The sequence below is a fragment of the Cotesia glomerata genome, linkage group LG4 (assembly GCF_020080835.1).
Source record: "Cotesia glomerata isolate CgM1 linkage group LG4, MPM_Cglom_v2.3, whole genome shotgun sequence".
Classification (NCBI taxonomy): Eukaryota; Metazoa; Arthropoda; class Insecta; order Hymenoptera; family Braconidae; genus Cotesia; species Cotesia glomerata.
Genome location: NC_058161.1, coordinates 14,916,790 through 14,938,822, shown reverse-complemented (window position 1 = coordinate 14,938,822; position 22,033 = coordinate 14,916,790). Strand labels below are relative to the sequence as shown.

The following is a 22,033-nucleotide window of genomic DNA, read 5'->3' as shown; positions in this document are numbered from 1 at the left end:
CTGCTCTAGTCACAACCGAGAGGTTTAATGTTGCTTCAGTAATTACTAAATACCTTGAAAACTATTCATCGGATTGACTTGAAATTTTCAGAAAATATTCTTAAAACATCATACTTTAAATAATGAAAAAAAAAAAAAAATCGATTTTTCAAAAATTCTAAGTGCATCTACCCCCTTAATACACAAGTGTTACATAGCGGTGTTAAAATGAGTCCATTTTAACACCGCTTTTTTTACAGTGTATTTTTCGGCAGTTTTGTTCAAAAGTTTAAATAAGTTATTAACAATATAATTTACTTTTTTTTTTTTTGTTAAATATTTTGACTTACAGTCGATGATCTTGTATTAAAAGATCTAACGATGTTACAAAAAAAAATTTGTAAACGAGTATTGTTCTGGATTAAAAAAAAAAATATAAAAATGGTCGATAAAAATAGTCGACAACTCTATTTTTTTTATTTTATTCAATCACAAGTACTAAAACTTCAATTTCTATCTGTTACCAAATAATTAAAAAATTTTAAATATATAAATCAATGTAATACTATTATATACATTATATATATTATATTTTTTAATATCGGATAGATCATAATTATTATTGTTGTAGAATTTAGTGATGATTGAGTGATTGAGTGTTTAACACACTACTTTATATATTATATATTATATTAAGATTTTTTTTTGTATCAATTATGGATGGCCGCAAGGAGTTTCGACTTCATGGCCAATTAAATAAATAAATAATAATAATATATAAATATATTTGTACTAATTTGAAGGGGTGATACGCAATTAGGAAGTTAGGAAAGGTATTCTTTAGGGTTAAAAAAATGTAAGCAAAATGAAGAAATAATTTTTTTTTTAAGTGCTGAGTCAGCTGAGAGTTAAACCTCAAACAATATTCAATCTATTTGTCTCTTTAAATTCTCTATAGTTTTTAAGATTTGTATTAAAAAATGTGTATAAATAAAAAATAATGACATCATTAACATTTTTTTTCAATATTTCCAATATAATTTAAAGTTTCATTCATATTTTATTATGTAAAAAAAAAGATTGAGGTTTCTAATAAAGAAAAGTTTGTTTAATTTGATTGAGTACGAGATAAAATATAAAATAATAATTGTCAAATCGTTCCGGTATTGGGTCTCGTTCCGGTATTGGGTCTTTTACCTTACTTCTTGAAATGGAAACATAATTAAGTATACTATTTAACCATACTAGAATTTAATTTGCGCGCGCAAGCGCGCGCCTCATATTTATTGTCATGATATATTTATGTGTCGTTTATGTATATTATATTCACTTTCAACCAATCAGAATGAGAGTATTTATTTTCGACCAATCACAACACGAATAAATTGGTTTCACATACATTTCATCTCAATTTTATTATGGGATTATTTTTTTTATCGTTCTTTTTAAATGCATTAAAATTAGCAAAATAAAATTGAATTTTTGAATAATTGTACATGTACATTGTTATTGCAATTGTACTATGAATAAGCAAGAAATAAAAGGCTTTTTATTTATTTATTTATTTATCTATAATTAGTAAAATAAAATTTCTGGTTACTCCGCTCACCCTTAGAATTATAAATTTTGATCTTTATAACCTGAGTAATCTTTCTACTCAAGCGTATTATATCAGGGATTTAAACTGGAAGAATTGCACGACTCATGATGCGAAGCATCAGAGAGTGCTTTACGATCGAAAAATTTTTTTCGCCTCATTTTGGCGGCTATTTTTATTATTATAGCCTTGTTAGTTCACGGAATCAAGATATTTTGCATACTATTGTCGAGATAATTTAATGGAGATTAATTTCATACTTTTTAAAAATTGATTTACTGCAATAGAATTGGAAAAAAACACCAAAATAGGTCAAAAAATTTTCCTGTCCGTCATGTGTGAAACCCGGAAACACTGTAACTTGTGAAAAAATCCATTATTTGAGTTAAATTTTTAACTTCCCGCTACGAAAATCGAAGATTTTCAAAAATCGGGAAGTTATTGTTTTCACCCCGTTTTGCAAAAACCGAGTTTTCATCAGATCTCGACGTTTGAAGGTCACAGGAAGTTTCCCTGACTATCCCTGAGAGGTTGTCACGGTGTCTGTCTGTATGTGTGTGTGTGTGTGTGTGTGTGTGTGTGTGTGTGTGTGTGTGTGTGTGTGTGTGTGTGTGTGTGTGTGTGTGTGTGTGTGTGTGTGTGTGTGTGTGTGTGTGTATGTGTGAAAGTATGTGAACCGCTTATAACTTTTGAACGGCTTGACCGATTTCATCGCGGTTGGTGCCATTCGAAAGGGCTTGACCAAACTTAGATTTTGAATACTATTTGGACCGATTCAGATCAATAGATTTTGATAAATCTTAAAAAAACTGAAAAAAAAAATTTTTTCAAATGTGGTTTTTTTGGAATAACTTTTAAACGGCTCGATGGTTCAATTCCAAAAACTAATCAGCTCTTAACCTCAAAAAACCACGTCGATCGTCACCAGTCCGGTCAAAATCGGTTGATTCGTTCGAGAAATATCGTGAACAAAAGAAAACCGAAAAAAGTGTTTTTTCGGAATAACTCCAAAATTTCTAAGCGCGATCAATTCAAAATTTGAGATTCTTTGTGAGGCTTGAAAAACTGCGTCGAATGCTACCAACCGCGTGATAATCGGTTTATTTATTCAAAAGTTATTGCGGTTTAAAAATTCAAAAAATCATCATCAAATCCCTATCAGACTTTTGAGCTCGAAGAGCTCAAAAGCATAGGAAAACAATCTCTTTGAGCTTGTAGAGCTCAAAATAACCCATAAATTGTATTTTTGAGCTCGAAGAGCTCAAAAACGTCATTGGTGCAATTTTAAGCGCCTAAGTATGGAATTAGCGGGAAGTTGCAGGGATGGCCTTCAGGGTCAACCGTTTTCCTAATTTTTTTAAAAAAAATTCTAATCGACGATTGTAGGTCACTGAATGCGAATGGTTAATTGATTCAGTGTCGTTTAATTACAATTAATAAAAAACGAAAACTACAAGACTGTATATCTATATATATCCACGTAAAATTAACATGGATGGTGATACATCTATATCTATAGATATTATGTACATTTTATTCCACCAGGGGCGCTTGTGCAGTACCTTCCTATTTACAGCTGTTTTTTCGGCAATTAATTTTGAACGACTTAAGTTATTTTTTTTTTTTTTTTTATATTTCATAATTAAATGAGCATTATGAGTCGTGCACTTTTGGATTTTCCAAACTTTTAATGTATTATTGGCAACAAGCAACAAGAAGCCCAGGGTACTTGAGAACTAATAGACGGCGTTGGTAAATCCTTGAGTCTACTCCCTTTCCACAACTCGCCGTAATGCAACGTTTAAGTCCTTTTATACTACTATACTATACTACACTATACACAATTTAATCTTATAGACATAAAGATATACGTATATATATATATGATATTACTATACTTACTGGTTTTGGTTGCGTACGTTAAAGAATGTTTTTACTTCTCACAACGCACGCAACAGAATGAGGTGAACCCGCGCGAGGACAACCTGCGGATATATGAATGACTCGAAATGACGTGCATTCATTGAGAGTCCGACTGGCGTATTCAAGGTGTCTCGCTCTGCTTCTCTCTTCATCTCTCTCTTTCTTATTTTTATATTGACTTTTATTTAATTCAACATTTTGACGATGCGCAAATTAACTTTTAAAAAACACTATTTTGTCATTTTATTCATTCATTTATTTATTTGTCAATTTTATCAGGTATTTAATAATTATTTATTCAATACTTTTTACTTATTTATTGGACTTGTTTTTCTTTTTGAAAATTATTTGATGAAAAAAAAAATTTTTAAAAGAAAAATAAAGATTTTTTTCAAGTCTATATATCAATGGTTGCTTGTATATAAATAATATTAATTAATGTTAATCATATTTTTTTACATAATAAGTAATACAACATTAACAAGTTGTGAATAATGTGAATGAATATTGTCTTGGAAGGTCAAGAATGACGCGAGAAAATTGATCATTGAACGATCCATTCAAGTTTATTTCTCATTCAATAATCATTCTGTTGAATTCATTTTTTTTTATTCTTTATATTTTCATATTTATTATAATTATTTTTTTTTCTTCAATTATCAGTAATATCATTCATCAATAATTATTAATCATTCGTATTTTGCATTTGGAGTATACCAATAATAAAATTCATTAAATAAAGATTTCATTTGTAAAATTTTTTTTTAAATTCAATGAGTGATGTGATTTTTTTTACAATTATCGTTAAAAAAAATTTTTTTTTGATAGAGGCATACATATAAATTTATATATATTTATTTTTCCTCTAATTTTTGTTTTATTTATTAATGATGTTAGCAATGGGGATTTGATTTTATCAATAAATATTTTTAGAGAATTTCAAAGAGCTTTTTGAGTTCAAGCATCACTTGCCAGTCGCTTTTCAATAAATCATCTCGGAAATAGTCTTTACACGCATCTATACTTTGTCTGCTTATCTGTAACATAAATAATAAAATATCTATTATTATCATCGTCAAATATTAGTAAGTATAAAATATTTATGGAGAAAACAATTTTACCACAAATATGAACTATTTATTCAAGTTCTATAAGCTATACCTACACGGGAAAAAATTTCTGGGAAAATTTACGATACAACTATTGTAAAGCTGAACTATACTTTTATTACTATTAATTGTCAAATATTTTAGAAGAAAAAATGCTATTTATTCATGAAAAAATACGATATTACTATTGTAAAAAGTAAGAGATGAAAATTTCCAGTGCTGCCTCTGTATCTTTTCAATAGAACTATAGCAAATTTTACAATAGTTGAATTGGAATGTTTCTCAATTAGTGTGAGTGATGGCCGTGCACAGCGCTAGACTCCGAGCTTATGTAAATGTTAAAGAATATGGGTCTTAGTTTACCTCGGATAGCGTAGAAGGAGAGTCTCTGTCTGCCAACACAGAGTTCTGGGTTCGATTCCCAGATAGCACGAAAATGTCGATTTCTTTTTTCGATTACTGTATAGGTACCAATTAGTCCAACCTTCTATCTCTCTCCCTCCCTAATATTTCTTTTAAAAAATCCAACTTTGAATTTTTACAATAGTTGAATTGTAAAGTTCACAAACACATATTGTATAATTTGCTCTATAGTATTCGACTTTTTAAGACTCTTGCTAGTCTTATTTGTTGAATAAAATTTACAATAGTAGATCGTAAAAATTACTAAATGAGAAGTATAGTCCACCGTTACTATTTTATTTAGTAAAAATTACAATAGTAAAATAGTAAAAATTCCTTCAATTTTCTTTCCGTGTATAAGAGGTAATTTTTCAGGTTTTTACAAAAATATCCATGAAAAAGAACCATTTGATTTAATTAAAAAGTTTTTCAAAGGCATAGGCTAAATGGAAATACTAAACAATTACAATAATTACAACTGTTTAGACAAAAAATATTGTGTGGTTTTATGAAACCACGATGCAAGTGAAACTTTTTTTGGATTGTTGACATTCAACTAGAAATTTTCGGAAAATTAATCAGTTTAGGGTATTAAACTCGCTGGTATTAAATGAAGGGACAGCTCAGGGCATATTAACGGATCTTAAGGAAATTTAGTACACGTTTTCTAAAACAATTACCTGAAATAAGTTTAAAAATAAGCCAAGTCTGTCAATAAGTTTAGAAATAATAACCATTTTAATTTTTCTGAAGATAGTGAAAATTACATTTTCTGTGTTTTTATTTCTAAAAAACATTTAATTGAAATAAGATAGCTTATTTCTTGAAAATTTATCTTAAGTTTAATAAAATTTCGTCTTTAATTTGATCTATAAAACATTTACCGAATGATGGTTTTATTAAGATTAAGAATTGAAATTTCTGCCAATTTTTAGTAGACGGGTTATATTAGTCCGTGTAATAGAACTAACGGTGGTTTGATTAAAAATTAATTGTGATTTTTCACTGATAATTTAAGAATTTATTGTTTGATATAACTTTTTTAATTATTAATTATATCGAAATCTACTTTCGAATTCAATTATTCTATCAATAACTTTATTTTCGCCATGAATCTCGCAGTTTATAAATGTAACTAATATCCGAACAAAAACAGTTTCACTGTAAAAAAATCGCGCCAAGTCCACGTTCATAAGACTATTAAGAAAAAAAATTTTTATTTCTTTACAAAAAGATATAAAATAAAAAATTAAAAAATCCAAGTAACCGATATGGTTGTATATGATTTTTGGACATTAAAAAAAATTTTGTTGTAAATTTAAAAATTAAAAGAAACAATTTTGGAACGTACTTGGTGTGCGTCATTGTGTACTTCAATTTTTTTTAAAAGTCCTAGTAGATAGATTTTAGGAATTTCATAAAAAGTGAAATATTTTGTAACCACGCACACTAAATACGTTCCAAAATTGTTTCTTTTAATTTTTAAATTTACAACAAAATTTTTTTTAATGTCCAAAAATCATATACAACCATATCGGTTACTTGGATTTTTAATTTTTATTTTATATCTTTTGTAAAGAAATAAAAATTTTTTCTTAATAGTCTTATGAACGTGGACTTGGCGCGATTTTTTACAGTGAAACTGTTTTTGTTCGGATTTCAGTATTTTTTGTAATTATAATAAAAATTTGCAATTGGTACCAACTTAAATCTCAAGTTGGCTGCATTTTTTATAGCAAACTATCCCCTTGAAGCTACAGTTTATGTAAAAATAATTGCAGCGCACCCTGGCGGGTGTAGATGCAAGCTGTAAAATTTATTTTTTTAACTGTAGTTTCCCATCTATTGGACTATTACCATGCATTCTCGAATTACTTAGTCTGTGGCATGTCACTTTTTACATCGAAAAAAAGTCAGGATCGAAATTTTTGAGCTTGCTATAGTTTGTGCTGATAAAATTTAATAATTTCAAGTAGATTAATTGTTATAATTGAATATAATTAATTGATATCAGTAAAATAAAGTATGAATTACTGTTATAATATAAAATTTAGGAACAAGAAGTACCGTAGAATAAAATAAAATTTTGCAACCTCGAAATACCGTTCTGCTTACAGTAAACACACTCGGTAGTCTGGCGCTCCGTTTACAACGGATTTGAACGGAACTTGGCGCCAGATTCTACCGAATCTGTGGATTTCATAGTAACGAAAATAAGCCCTGATTAAACAAAAGGATTAAAAAGTATTTAAAGCATTGAACTTTCAATTTCAATATTTCAAATTTTTTCAAATATTACCTCTTATGAAAGTTCAGTGCATGAAGAATCATTTTTGATCCTTTTTGATCAAACATCCTTTTCAATACGTCTAAGGAAAAGTTACATTTAATATCTCTGGTGGTTATTTTGTAATGAGTTTTTAAGAAAAGAGTATTGTAATTTGGAATTAAGAAATTTACATTATTATTTTTGGTGGCTAATTTTTCAGATCATCTAGATTCATCACCAATGAATAGAGTAATTTTTTTATAGACAACAATTTGTAAAAATGTGTAGCCAGTACAATGTACTGTTTTTGAAAATCATGCACATATACCTTATCCAAAAATATAAAACTACTCATAAGCACTTGTTTCAAATTTAAAGAATTTAATAAATCAGAAGATTCGGAATTAATATATTTAATATTTCGCACCTATTGTTTAATATTTTTTCTTTTATTAGTGCTAATTTAAAACAAATGCTTATCTCTATTTGATTAAAAGATAACGACCGATTATTGTTTATAAAATACGATAATAATTAGAAAAAAAAAAATTCCTACTGAGTAAGGTCCCCCCTCCCCCTTTATCCTTTATTTCCCCAGTTCCCAAATTTGTCTTTAATGACAAATTTAGCTATAAATTATGGCTATATGAGAATCAAGTAAATAATTGTGAAAAACTTCATCTTCTTGATTTAAGTAGAAAAATTCTTAAATTAAGAAATCTTTTTTGGTTTCAGTAAATTTTACTTGACTCAAGAATTTTTGTCTTGATTTAACACAGTAAAAAATGTTGTGTGAAATCAACACAATTTTTGTGTTGAAATTCAACAACAAAGTAAAACACTTCATGTTATTTTACCAAAAAAAAGTTTTAACACAGACCGTATTCAACACAAATACATAATATTTTTTACTGTAAAGACAATGAAACTCTTCAAAATTTTTTTTTTTGGCTCAAGAATCTTTCTCTCGATTCAAGTTAATTATTTTTTCAAGGTAGTAGTTCGTAAATTAAGAATATTAAGTTTTTAGAATAAAACGAAATTACTATTAATTTTTGATAGTTGTTCTTAAGTGAAGAATTTGATTGTATCGATCGAAGATAATATACTCTTGAATCAAGTGACAAGATAGTTATCAATAGTTATCAATCTAAAATGTCTTAAGTCAAGAATACAAGATTAAAGGCAAAAAATTCTTGAAGCACCATAATTTTCAAAATAATTTTCTTGAAACGATTATTTCTTTTAGATCAAGCTAATTTTTCTATCAATGTAATTGTATTGACATTTACATTTTTGAGCAATTGTTTTCATTTTAATAGGTCCAAAGTAATGTAATTCCATTTTTTGCGCAACACAGAAAAACTAATCAAAGTCACTTGACATTTTTCTATTTTGTATACATAGTGAAGCTTTTTGCTGATGTATAGAATTAACCTCATTAAAAATATGATTGAACTTTATATAAATACAAATGTAACGTATATCAGTCCTTGAAATGTATTGAATCAGCTTGTAAACGAAAGCATCCTACGCAATAGTATCATCTAAATGAAATTACAGACACCCACGAGATGTTGACGGTTAGTCGTTCAAGATATTTCAAATTCTATATCGCTATTTCGCGAAATAACTTACAGATAGTTGAAAAAGGGGAAAACTACTTTTTAAACTTAGGGTTAAATAGTACAATTCAAAAAAAAAGTCGTCGCTATGTAAATTTAAAAATTTTTCAAAATTTCATCAAATTAGTAAAAATTAACATATGTCAACAAATTTTTTTTTAATTATCTGACGTTCAATGCGTTACATGAAAAAAATATATAACTGTTGAAAAAAAATTAATGTATCACGTTCAAATGTTGATCAAAAGATAAAGTTTCGAATTTTTTAATCCAAACATATTAATTAATTTGAGTTTTTATTTTCAATCTGTCAATGAGTAGAACACGTTGAAATTAAAAATTTATGAATATTTTCTTTTTTAATTTTTATGGCTGAAAATAGATGCAGATCCACTTTTAATTTACCAAAAAAATTTAAGAGTGCGTACAGTTTTAAAAAGATCATCCAAATTTTCAAACTCAAAAATTTTTTTTTCCTGACCTTAATTTGTATTTCTTCCCTCGAAAATAAAATAAGACGAGTTTCAATTTGAGCATGAATTCGTCAAAAAACGGAATTATTTAGAACTGTTCGATTTGGTGTTTGATGCTTCATAGATAAAAGTATAAACCGAAAGCTTGAATAAGTAGCAGGTTGAAGAAAGATGTATCAGTGAAAGGTCAAAAAAAGGATAGTGTAAAAATGTAAAGCGTGAAATTGTCAAAGCTGGTTTGCTTCTGGTATTTCTGGCTACTTGGTCTACTCATATTAATATTCAAAAGTTCTTACTATCATATACAGTATATTTATGTATATAGAAGGCGAAGAAGGAAAACGGTTGTCCTCCATTCATCAGTATATAACGTACCGCTTTACACTATTTCCGTCCCCACCCGCACGCACCGGAAGTACCGTTTCATTCATGAATCGGTCACAATGGTATTTTTACGTAGCTATTGAGGACGTTCTCTCTCTTCCCCACTGCGATATAACATATAACGATATAACCAACTGCACTCACCTAACTTCACACACACATGCGCGCGCACGATTGTGTATAAATTGACGAATATATTATATAAATTAAACATTCAAATATGGATATTATTGCTCAACCTCAACCAGTTATAGACAAATACTAAATTAAAATAAATATGCTTTTGGAAGCTAATAGCTTGGTTTTGATGGATTAATTATAAGCTGTGCTAAACATCGGCTGGCTTTGAAAAATTCCTTCAGTGACTCTCTTTAACATTAATAATACGTACAGGTACTACTCGTCATTTAAAGTTTTCACTGAAGTTATTTTATTGAAGCTAAATAAAATTAAAAGCTATTAATAATTTTTCACAACTCATAATGCGAAATATTTAGAAAGCGCCTCGATAATTTTTTTTGCCTATTTCTTGAATACTTTTATCGTTTTATATTTTTGTTGATTCAAGGTACCAAGACTCAATTTGTATATCATACAAATAATTTAAACAAAATCAATTAGTATCAATAAGTGTCATGAAGTTATTGAACTTTTCGGGCTTAAAAATAATATTTTTTCATTTAATTTGAAGTTGCCAAATTCGGAATTATAAATTTGATACATTTTTCATTTAGTGTGCAACATTAGAGACTATTTTCAGAGCCCGAAAAATGTAATTAAATTACAAGAATATATGAAAGTTAAAGGTTTAATAATAAAAAATCAATGTTGAAAATTTTTTATCAAATAAGTGTTCAAAATAATGTTTTTTGACATAACTTCCATTTTAACAGTAAGGTAAAAGCCCCAATATATGATCACGTACCAGTATATGATCACTCCATGTATTTGTATACCTACATTTGCGAATATAGATATACAAATGCATGGAGTGATCATATACTGGTACATGATCATATACTGGGGCTTTTATCTTACTGAAATACTTGACGAATCTTAAAAAAGAATAAAAACTTTTAAAGAAGTAGATTTATCGAAAAATTAATGACCTTTTTTGTAAAACGTTTAATTCTCCAAAATTATATGTTCTGGTCTTATTAATCTGATAAATTGTTGGAGAATTTGAAAATTTTGAAATTAAAAGAAAAATGTCACTTTATGTTAATCGAACGGGAAATTGAAATTTTCGATTCGGTACCTTAATATTAATATTAAGAGGTCTATCATAATTTTCAACATATTTAAAAACAATCTCATATACTCTGAAAAAAAATTAACTCTGGGTAGATACTTAAAAGAGTAATCAAATTAATTTTTTTGTTAATTATAATTAAATAACAGAGTAAGCAATTTTTCAAACTATTTTGATATTTTTTATCGTTTCTATGAATGAATTAGTTCCATTGTTTTTTATTTACTTATATCATATCAAATAAATTATTGAAGATTACGGAATTAATTTTGATTAAAATATCTGTTTGATGATGTGCAAACTATCTTGATTATAATTAAGGATTTACATAATCCAACAATCATACTCAAGATAATCAATTTACTTCTATAATCTTGAGAATTTTTTTTTTTATAAAGTCATATAGAAAAATAGAATTGACGTTTCAAGATGAGAACTCGAACGGGTGATGCGTGAAACTACCACGCTGATGATCATCGTGGGAACAACCGACTTCCGGCCCTTTTGCAATTGGAGACTGGGACCCAACAACTTCCGTTTCATCACCCTAACATCACAAGAACCCTAAAAACTACTCAGACGGCTATTTTATTTAATTACACCGTCATGTTTTATCTGTAATTTTATTTGTTTATTATAATTATTATTATTATTATTTAAAATGATAAACGATAATATTCCTTGTAAACAATAATAATTTCTGGTATTTAGTTAAAATTCATTTTCTTTTTTGGAGAAGAAGAGATTTAAGTCTTTGGCGGTAGATAATTCTTTCAAAGGGAATTAAAAAATTACAAAACACAGATATATATTTATATTTTAAGATTACGTGTATCAAATAGTCGGCATCATTGAGAAGTTAATATGCGGGACTTTATTCGAAAAAGGAAGATGCACATCCGGTAAGTACACCCGACGTTTTCCGGTGTGTCTAACTTACTTGTCTTCGTTACCGTCAGTTTCATTGTGTGTTATTTCATCTTACTATTGGCGAAGTTATTTTATTATTCAAAATAACAAAAAGGTATTATTGGTAAAAAAAACTTAAAAAAAAAAAACGCGTTAAATAATAACATGGAAAAATATTTCTTATCTGTTTAGAAACTATCGAAGAAACTTAAAAGAACTGATAAAAAATATACAAGTATTTAATTGCGTTGCAAAATTAATTAGAAAAATTGATAATTTTAAATTGAATATTTCGAAGCGTTCGACTCGAAATGATGTCATCCAAAAATAAACAGTTGTTACGCTCGTATAATAAATTATTACTAGAGCACACTTGTTTGAAATTTTTTAATAATTATTTCAATTTTAACTACGTGATATTCGATGAAAACTTTAACTTCTTAATAAAGTAGTACTTCTTTTTACTATAATGAAAGTTTTAGGAAAAACTCATTAAAAATAGTTACTGTCTGAAATTAAAAATTACCAAATATTTTTATTTTTTAAAATGACGAAATTAAAAATTATTTTAATCCTATACGGCGTTGCTAAAAGTAAGACCGTAAGAATACCGCGACTTATTGATGAAAAAAAAATTTATTCAGAGAAGAAATGTATAATTTAAAAAAAATTGCATGAATCGAATATTTGGATTACTTAAATGCTACCGGAAAAAAATTTTTCTCGATTATAAAGTTACTATAACCTCCTAATTAAAATGTATTAAAAATTTAGATATAATCATTACAATTGCTAATGTTTTTCAAACAGAAATTTATATCATGTATTAGTATTCTTGCTTCTACTTTCTTTCAACTGCTGTAACAAAAATTATTTACTCAAATTCAATTCACTATTTCATGCTGTCTAACTAGATGTTAATTTGAAAAAAAAAATTAGAACTTGAATCAGATTATTTGTTAATTTTTAAGTTTCATACTTTTTAGACATTTAAATAGTGCTATAAGTAGTAAACAATAAGTTTTATTGAACTATTGAATGATACTCAATTACTAGACGCACTGCTTTGCTTAGAAAAATTCAAGACTATCTTACTAATAATAAATTATTAAAATTACAAAGTCAAGAAAAATACAAAATTATTTACTATTATTAGTTTGTGTCTATCTATAAAATTTTTACTTCTATAATAAATGCTTAAAACAATTATTTTATTTTCTTATCTGCTCCAGTTTAATTTTCTTCTTTTTAGTTTTTTTTCTTGTATCTACTAATTTCGTTTTTGATTGAGGCTAAATTGCAATGAATTGACGAATGATTTCATTAAATTCAAGTCGTTATTGCTTATTACAAGTAATTTAAGTACAAAAACAATTAAAAGCTCAATTAAAGTAATATGTATTCGAAATAATTAATTTCATATTTTAGATGATTAAGAATTACTTATTTAGAGAATCAATTTACACAATTGATCTCTTTACTTGGAAAATTTTTTCCTCTAGTACATACTTCTAAAAATCAATTAGAAATATTTTTTCTGTGAGGAAATTATACTGTAACCTAATCCATGTTAGTCAGAATCACTATTGGGTTATTCAAATACGTCACAGATGATGTTTTTAAAATTTCGTCAGTTCCAACAAAACAGAAAGATTCTGCAAAATTTTTCAAAAATTATTTCTAATTCTTTTCTTACCGCAAAAAATAAAATATGGTGAAAACTGTCGGCTATCTATATTCAAAAAGTTGAACTCATTGAAACATAATGATATAGTTTTTGATTGAGGCCAAATCGCAATGAATTGACGAATGATTTTATTAAATTCAAATTGATAGTGCTTACACAAGTAATTTAGGCAAAAAACATTAAAAGCTCAATTGAAGTAATAAATATTCAAAACAATTAATTTGATGCTTTTTAGATTTTTAAGAATTATACTTATAAAATTTTTAAAACTTATACTTATAAAATTCCCATTTATTGCGACAATTTAATTGAAGTGTATTGATTAAAGTGTTGCAATAAAAAAATAAAAAAAAATATTGAATTGAACAATTTTATTTTTTACAATAAGCAACAGTTATAAAGTCTGGCTAAATATAGTCCCGTAATTCCATATTTTAGCGACCGCGAATTCTAAATTACGTTCCTTCTATCCAAAAATACTCATTCATACATCCGTTGTAATTTCTTTCTGCTCTTCTTTCATTGTTTATTATTCATTCATTCATAAAACAAAATACGTATCTCTATTTTCAAACTACCACGATTCACCGAGCTTTCTCGAAGGGTGAATTTATATTATATTCTACCGACCTCAATCTAATAGCACTAGGTCATCCCCTTGGCAACCTAGGAAGTTAACGTCATGTCCTACTAACCTAATTTCTCAGAAAAGATCTAAATTATTATCATTATATCATGACAATTATAACCAATTGACTAACATATAGAATCATATCATCACACAGAAAAAAAATTACTTGATTCAAGAAAATTATTTTTAAAATTTCACTCTTGTTCCAAGATATCTAGTTTTCTTAATTCAATAAAATAGCACTTGCGTGAATAAATTGAATCTCTTAAAATAACAAAAAATACCCCAGAATAATTTTACTTTAAAAAAATCAGTTGAATATTTTCAAACAATATTTACCATATTTACTGACCGCTTTTGATTTGACTAAAAGTTTTTTATCCTTTCCTACCCTATAAAAAACTTTCCTTAGAAATTTTTCAAATTTTCTTACACTTATTAGTTTGATCTCAATTTTTTTTTTCTTCAATCAAGCTCGTATTTTTAATAGTGTGTCGATGATGATATTAGATAAAAAACAACAGCAGCCATAATAATAATAATCAATGTAGATTTGATTTTGATGACATTTTCCCAAAAAGAGCCGAAAAATTTCGGCATTTTAATTTATATTTTATGTTCGAATGATTTAAAAAGTTTGGAAAATCCAAAAGTGCACACCTCCTAATCTCATTTTCCACAATAAAATTGATTAAAATAAAATACAAAACACAAAATAATAAAAAACAGAAAACTCTATGTTGAGATTGTGGATATGTGACAGTGTATTCTTTATAATGATTGAAGATTTTATTCATTGGAAGATTTTCATTTATTGAAATAGAGTTTTCGGAAGTGTGTCTTAACACCATTAAGGATCAGAGAGAACTAACTGCTTACAACTATATTTCTACAGTTGTCCTTTTTACATCGTGTAACATTTAGTGTTTATGCAGTCTATACAATACTCGAATTGTACCTAGTTTTTATGACTCGTAGTTCGAGTGCTTTAAACTATCTCCGAAATAATAAAATAAAACCTTTTTCAAGGGTAAAAATGTGTTCACCAAATGTTACTTAAAAAGGAAAACTTTTACTTTCAGAATAAAACAAATTTAAAACATTTAAAATATAATATCTCAAAGAGAATGATTTTTGTAGACAAACTCAATATTTCAACACTCTGCTATGGTTTAACGGCACCATAATTCTAAAGTGAAGAAAAAAAATACTATAATTAAATGTATATATAGATGTATAAATACACAGTCGTACCTTAGTTTGTTATAAATTTTAATTAAACGACAGTGAATTGAACGGTCATATTAATTGAGAAAGTCTTTAGTGTATTACTTTTGATGTTAAAAAAAAAATTATTCCGGTACGATTATTTTTTCGACTATTTCCCTGTCACATACACAGATCCATAAACACAGACACTCGGAAGTCCAGGAAGACTATTTTTAATATTATGTTAAACAAAATAATTGTTATTGAAATATATTTTATGTGTCTGACAGATTATTTGACTCGATATAAGTGCACTTATATTATCTTGTAAGTGCGATATAAGTAAAAAAAAATCAATTTCAGTTTCGAGAAAACTGCTTTTTTTGACATGTCGAGAGTAGAGCAAAACCTCAACGCTTCGCTTATGACGCGTTGCAATAAATATAAATTTCAATAAAATTTGGTGAAAATTAAATACAAACATCCTATGGACTATTTTTCGTAGAAGTTTAAATAAACGAGGAAAATAAATAGATAAAGTAGAATGATAAACTGGTAGTTGTAGGTGAATGGAAAACACGAAAGGCACGCTACAAAATAAATACAGGGGTAGCTCGAAAATAAAAAAGAGAGCATGCCCGGATGCCCTGGTTTCCTTTCCAAGGACAAGTAGCGTCCTCAATAGAGCACCACACTAGCTTAATGAAACCTATACTACCAGAATACACAGCTCTGTGTGTGTGTGTGTGTGTGTGTGTGTGTGTGTGTGAATAAGAACCCCTCATTTGAAATCCGAGGGTTTTATGCCACCCCTGGTGCTGTCTGCTACCATGGCTGCGAATCGATACAACTGCCAGTGAATGACTTTCATGAATGTAATGGCTTTCATTCAGTGGTTTCATTTATGTTTCAATGAGTTCAACTTTTTGAATATAGATAGCCGACAGTTTTCACCATATTTTATTTTTTGCGGTAAGAGAAGAATTAGAAATAATTTTTGAAAAATTTTGCAGAATCTTTCTGTTTTGTTGGAACTGACGAAATTTTAAAAACATCATATGTGACGTATTTGAATAACCCAATAGTGATTCTGACTAACATGGATTAGGTTACAGTATAATTTCCTCACAGAAAAAATATTTCTAATTGATTTTTAGAAGTATGTACTAGAGGAAAAAATTTTCCAAGTAAAGAGATCAATTGTGTAAATTGATTCTTTAAATAAGTAATTCTTAATCATCTAAAATATGAAATTAATTATTTCGAATACATATTACTTTAATTGAGCTTTTAATTTTTTTTGTACTTAAATTACTTGTAATAAGCAATAACGACTTGAATTTAATGAAATCATTCGTCAATTCATTGCAATTTAGCCTCAATCAAAAACTACATTATTAGATACAAGAAAAATAACTCAAAAGAAAAAAATTTAACTGGAGCAGATAAGAAAATAAAATAATTGTTTTAAGCATTTATTATAGAAGTAAAAATTTTATAGATAGACACAAACTAATAATAGTAAATAATTTTGTATTTTTCTTGACTTTGTAATTTTAATAATTTATTATTAGTGAGATAGTCTTAAATTTTTCTAAGCAAAGCAGTGCGTCTAGTAATTGAGTATCATTCAACAGTTCAATAAAACTTATTGTTTACTACTTATAGCACTATTTAAATGTCTAAAAAGTATGAAACTTAAAAATTAACAAATAATCTGATTCAAGTTCTAATTTTTTTTTTTCAAATTAACATCTAGTTAGACAGCATGAAATAGTGAATTGAATTTGAGTAAATAATTTTTGTTACAGCAGTTGAAAGAAAGTAGAAGCAAGAATACTAATACATGATATAAATTTCTGTTTGAAAAACATTAGCAATTGTAATGATTATATCTAAATTTTTAATACATTTTAATTAGGAGGTTATAGTAACTTTATAATCAAGAAAAATTTTTTTCCGATAGCATTTAAGTAATCAAAATATTCGATTCATGCAATTTTTTTTAAATTATACATTTCTTCTCTGAATAAATTTTTTTTTCATCAATAAGTCGCGGTATTCTTACGGTCTTACTTTTAGCAACGCCGTAGGATTAAAGCATTTTTTAATTTCATGATTTTAACAAATAAAAGTATTTGGTAATTTTCAATTTCAGACAGTAACTATTTTTAATGAGTTTTCCTTAAAACTTTCATTTTAGTGAAAAGAAGGACTACTTCATTCCTATAGCATTCATTTCGATAACTTTTATGAAATTATATATTTTATAGTAATTTTCGCTTAATTCGATTCTGGGTTCAAAAACAGCAGAACGGTTGGCTTAATCTGCGGAATTACCTATTTTTGATATTCTTTATCACTAAATTTGCAAGTTAGAATTTTCATAAAATTTCACTTTTGGACCGTAATTTGAAGGAACGAAATAAATTCCAACAATTTAGTATTACGGTATGTTTCATCTATCATAAAAAAGTATTTTTCATTGAATTAATTACAAAAGAATATCAACAAGGTGTGCTCTTACAATACTTTATTAAAGTAGACTGTTAAGGCGCGGACGAAAGATGAAGACACGAATTAATTTGCAACCTCGCAGCCGCGTAGGCGTGTACATTACATCCGGTGTAGATTCTCGTACTTATATTTTTTTATCTTTCCTTCTCTCTCTTACTTTTATTATCACACACCTATACCACCTCAATGTATATTAACAGAATACTATTAACCTTTTTTATTACATTTATCATTGACTTAAGTATCAAACATTGACTTCTACTGCGATAAATATATACACCTAATAAAACTATTTTTGTCTAATCTTTTATAGTTTACGATACTTAAATTCCAACTTTATTTACCGTTTTTTTCATTACTCTATTATTAAATCTGTGAATAAACTTTATCACTTTATTGTGTTATACGTTGAAATTTACCCGTCTGTTAAGTAAATATATTGAACTAATTAAATCCTTTATTCACACATCCCACTAACAATAATGATCGGTTAAGTATATATTATATCCAAAGCGTTTTTTAAATTTTCTACTATTTTTGAACTCAACTCTAATAGAAAAACTATCACGCTTCAAGAAAAGTAATCTTTTCAGGAAACTTACTTTTCAGACAACCGGTCGTCGTTCCAAGATTTCTGCCTTAAATTTCGTCATTTTGGCTCAAAAGATCAATATCTGCGATCGATAACTACTTAGGTCGAAATATCCAGCCTTAATTGCATCTCATAAAGCTCAAGGAAAACTCAATCCAGTCTAACCAAGTTTAAAAAGCATATTGAGCCTATTATATAATGAAACTCAAAAAAAACATTCAAAGAAAAGATTTATTTTGAAAAAAAAAATAAGCATTGTTATGATAAGAAATAGATTTATTTAAAATTTTCAACAATTTTATTTCTTAGCTAAATAAATTAAAATTTTTCTTACTGTAACTTTTTTGTTAAAAAAAAGTATTTTTTATTTGAGAGAAAAAAAACAATTTTACATAGACAACTTGCGAATTTTAATTTAAAATTGTATTTTCTCAAATCTGAAAAAATTTTTTTCAACAAGAAAGTTGTTTTTCAATTAAGAAATAAAATTATTAAAAATTTAAAACATTGCTCATTTTTTTCAAAAAAAATTTTTTCTCAGTGCATAAATGAGACTTAAATAAACCTAATAAACCTGATCGACTTTAAATTAAATTTGATGTTGGATTGGTCCGAAAATTAAAGAGCTTTGTTAGAAAAAAAAATTTCTGGAGGGCGTTCTGCTCACCCAAAAGTTTTAATTTAATGATTCATAATTTAATTTCTTAAATAAAGAAAACTGAATATCTTAAAACAGGACTAGAATTTTGAATAAAATAATTTTCAAAAATCTAACATTTTTGCACGACTCATGATGCGAAGCATCAGAGAGTGCTTTACGATCGAAAAATTTGTTTCGCCTCGATTTCAAAACTATTTAATTAATTACACGATTGATAATCTAAGTAGTCTCATTAATTTGCACACCATTCGATAGATAATTTAATGGAGATTAATTCTGTCACTGGTAAAATCAATTTAAGATAATAGAACCAGAAAAAAATATCAAAATAGTTGTAAGAAAATTCGTATCAATCAACTCAATTTTCCGTTAAAAACACGATAACTTGCGTAAAAATTCACGAAATCAATCAGTTTTTTTTTTTTTTAATAGCTTAGTATTCCCTTTGCAGAGATCTCCATTGGAGATGGTAATCTTATTTATTGTTGTTTATTTGTTATTAACGAAAAACTAAAATTAATGAAAAAAATCCACACTCAGTGCGCATGATCAGTTTAAAACACCGCGCAAAACTTGAAATGAAAAATTAAACAAAAAAAGAAATTTTATTTAAAAGTATAAAAAAAAAAAGGTAGCAAACAAAAAAAATAGTAAATTGCAATAGTAATATTTAAATAAAAAAAAAAAAAATAATAAAATAACATTTAAAATAAACATTAACTATTTTTTTTTATTTATCGAACTAATGAGCATTATAAGTCGTTCATTTTTGGATTTGCCAAACTTTTATTTTTTTTTTTCTCATTGAATATTAGCACAATATATATAATCATCAATTTAGAATAAGTATGATATATAACGGAGTTATTAAAGTAAACTGTGATTCATTAAATATAAAGGAATATAATTATATTATTGGAGACTAACTAATATAAATGCCTGGTTGGCCTAGAAATATAACTCGCATAATGTATAGACGTAATGTACATCGCAATGAATGATCGAGTGACGGACATTAGCCAATTCAAATGCGTCGACACCAGACTTCACTTACAGTATATTCATGATTTTTTAGTCTTTTGCATTGCAAGAACAGTTACTGCTATTACTATTATTATTCTTCTCTCCAGTAATTTTACACGATAGCCTTCATGACTAAACAGCTGACAAGCTTGACGGGCAGACTCTTACCAAATAAAATTGATTTGAAAATCTATGACTAAAATCCTAATCCATTTTTTAGTGATTTCAAGGATTCGGTTTATATTGACTTATTTTTCTTTTTATTATGTGCAAAATGTAAGCAAAAGAGAACACATTTAAATGCAATACAAAATTTCAAGCGCAACCGCAAAAGGTGAAGCAAAAAATTTGAAAAAAGAACGAGAAGGAGAAAAACAAAGAAGAAACATGTGCGGTCTAAAAATTGGAGAGATCTTCTGGAGAGAATAGTATTGGAGTTACTGAGTTTGGTGCAAGGTGGTAATCAATACGACGTCGGATAGTCTGATATATATCTAATCGAGGGAAAAATAGACATGGACCATAACATAAATATACACTAAATGATTACACTGGAAGAAAAAGTTGATTCAAGAAAAAAAAAACATTTTCTTCAAAATATCATCCTGGTTTCAAAAAATTTAATTTTCTTTAATCAAGTATCAATAAAGTAAAACTCTTGAATGAGCTGAAAGTTCTTTAGAAAATTTTACTCTAATTAAGCATTTCACTGTTTTTAAATAAGATACATATTTCGTTCGGATATTTATTTGTTTTTGGATAAAAATGCGCAATAAGATTAGTTCAAAAGCTCAACTTCCCAATTTGTTTCAGGAATGCCGTTTAAATAAGAAATTTTCAAATTTCTGCTGTTTTTTATGTCAAAATAAAAAGTCTCAAATATGTTTCAGAATATATTGATCGAAATTGGTCAAGAATATAACCTTCGAAGAAAGAAATGAAATTGTTGATAGTCGTCGCGAATTGTCCTTGGATAATGCATTTTATTGTACCGATTTTTGATTAGGCTCTAGAGCCAAGATGACAAGATTCAAATGAAGAAATTCTAGAAGCGTGACAACCGGATGTCTGCGAAATTGATTGTATCAACCAAAATCATTTCCCTTTAAGCAAAATAGTTTTTCAAATAGTCTTAATTCCCTTATTTCAATAAAAGGCATGCCGAAATATTTGAAATTATTCATAATCACTGTATATTTTTTTATGTTAACTGACTTCAAATTTCTCTATAAAAAATGTAGATTTTCCTAAAAAATATTCTGAGACTCAATATATTGTTTAATAATTTAGCTCCTTTTCAAACTCTTTTTTTTTTTGTTAGAAATTTATATTTTTTGAAAAAAAATTTGGAGACGAAACTCCTAATTACTTAATAATTTCAACGAAGAAATCACGTTTTAATTTACTGTAATTTACTGTAATTTACATGTGTTTAAATTGGTTGAATAATATCTTTGAGAAATCACAATCGAATACCCTGAAAGTTGTCCGTAAAAATTACTGTAATTTTTATCTAAATGTATAAAAATTTCTAATATTTCTGTTTGGATTCTCGATTAAAAACACTGTGTACATAAATATGTGCCGTTTTGTCAGTAACGTTTCATATGTTAAGCACATGTGGTTCTTTAATATAAAAACTCTGAAAGAGTTAAAATATAAGCGAAAAAATAAATAAAAATACTAGATAAAAAACAAGAGAGTGAATAAATTAAATAAGAGAAGTATAAATATTTATTCGGTTAAATTAATAAGTAATGCAATAAATATCATAATATCTAATAATAAAAT

General features: G+C 27.1%; 1 protein-coding gene across 1 annotated transcript in view; it reads right to left on the bottom strand.

Annotated features, from left to right (window-relative positions):
- Positions 1-4,323: 4,323 nt before the first annotated feature.
- Positions 4,324-22,033, bottom strand: part of LOC123262782 (eukaryotic translation initiation factor 5B) — a 61,639-nt gene continuing 43,929 nt past the window's right edge. The window contains exon 15 of the mRNA XM_044725197.1: positions 4,324-4,536. Coding sequence (XP_044581132.1) covers positions 4,429-4,536 — 108 coding nt within the window. The 3' untranslated portion in view covers positions 4,324-4,428. The remainder of the gene's footprint in view (positions 4,537-22,033) is intronic.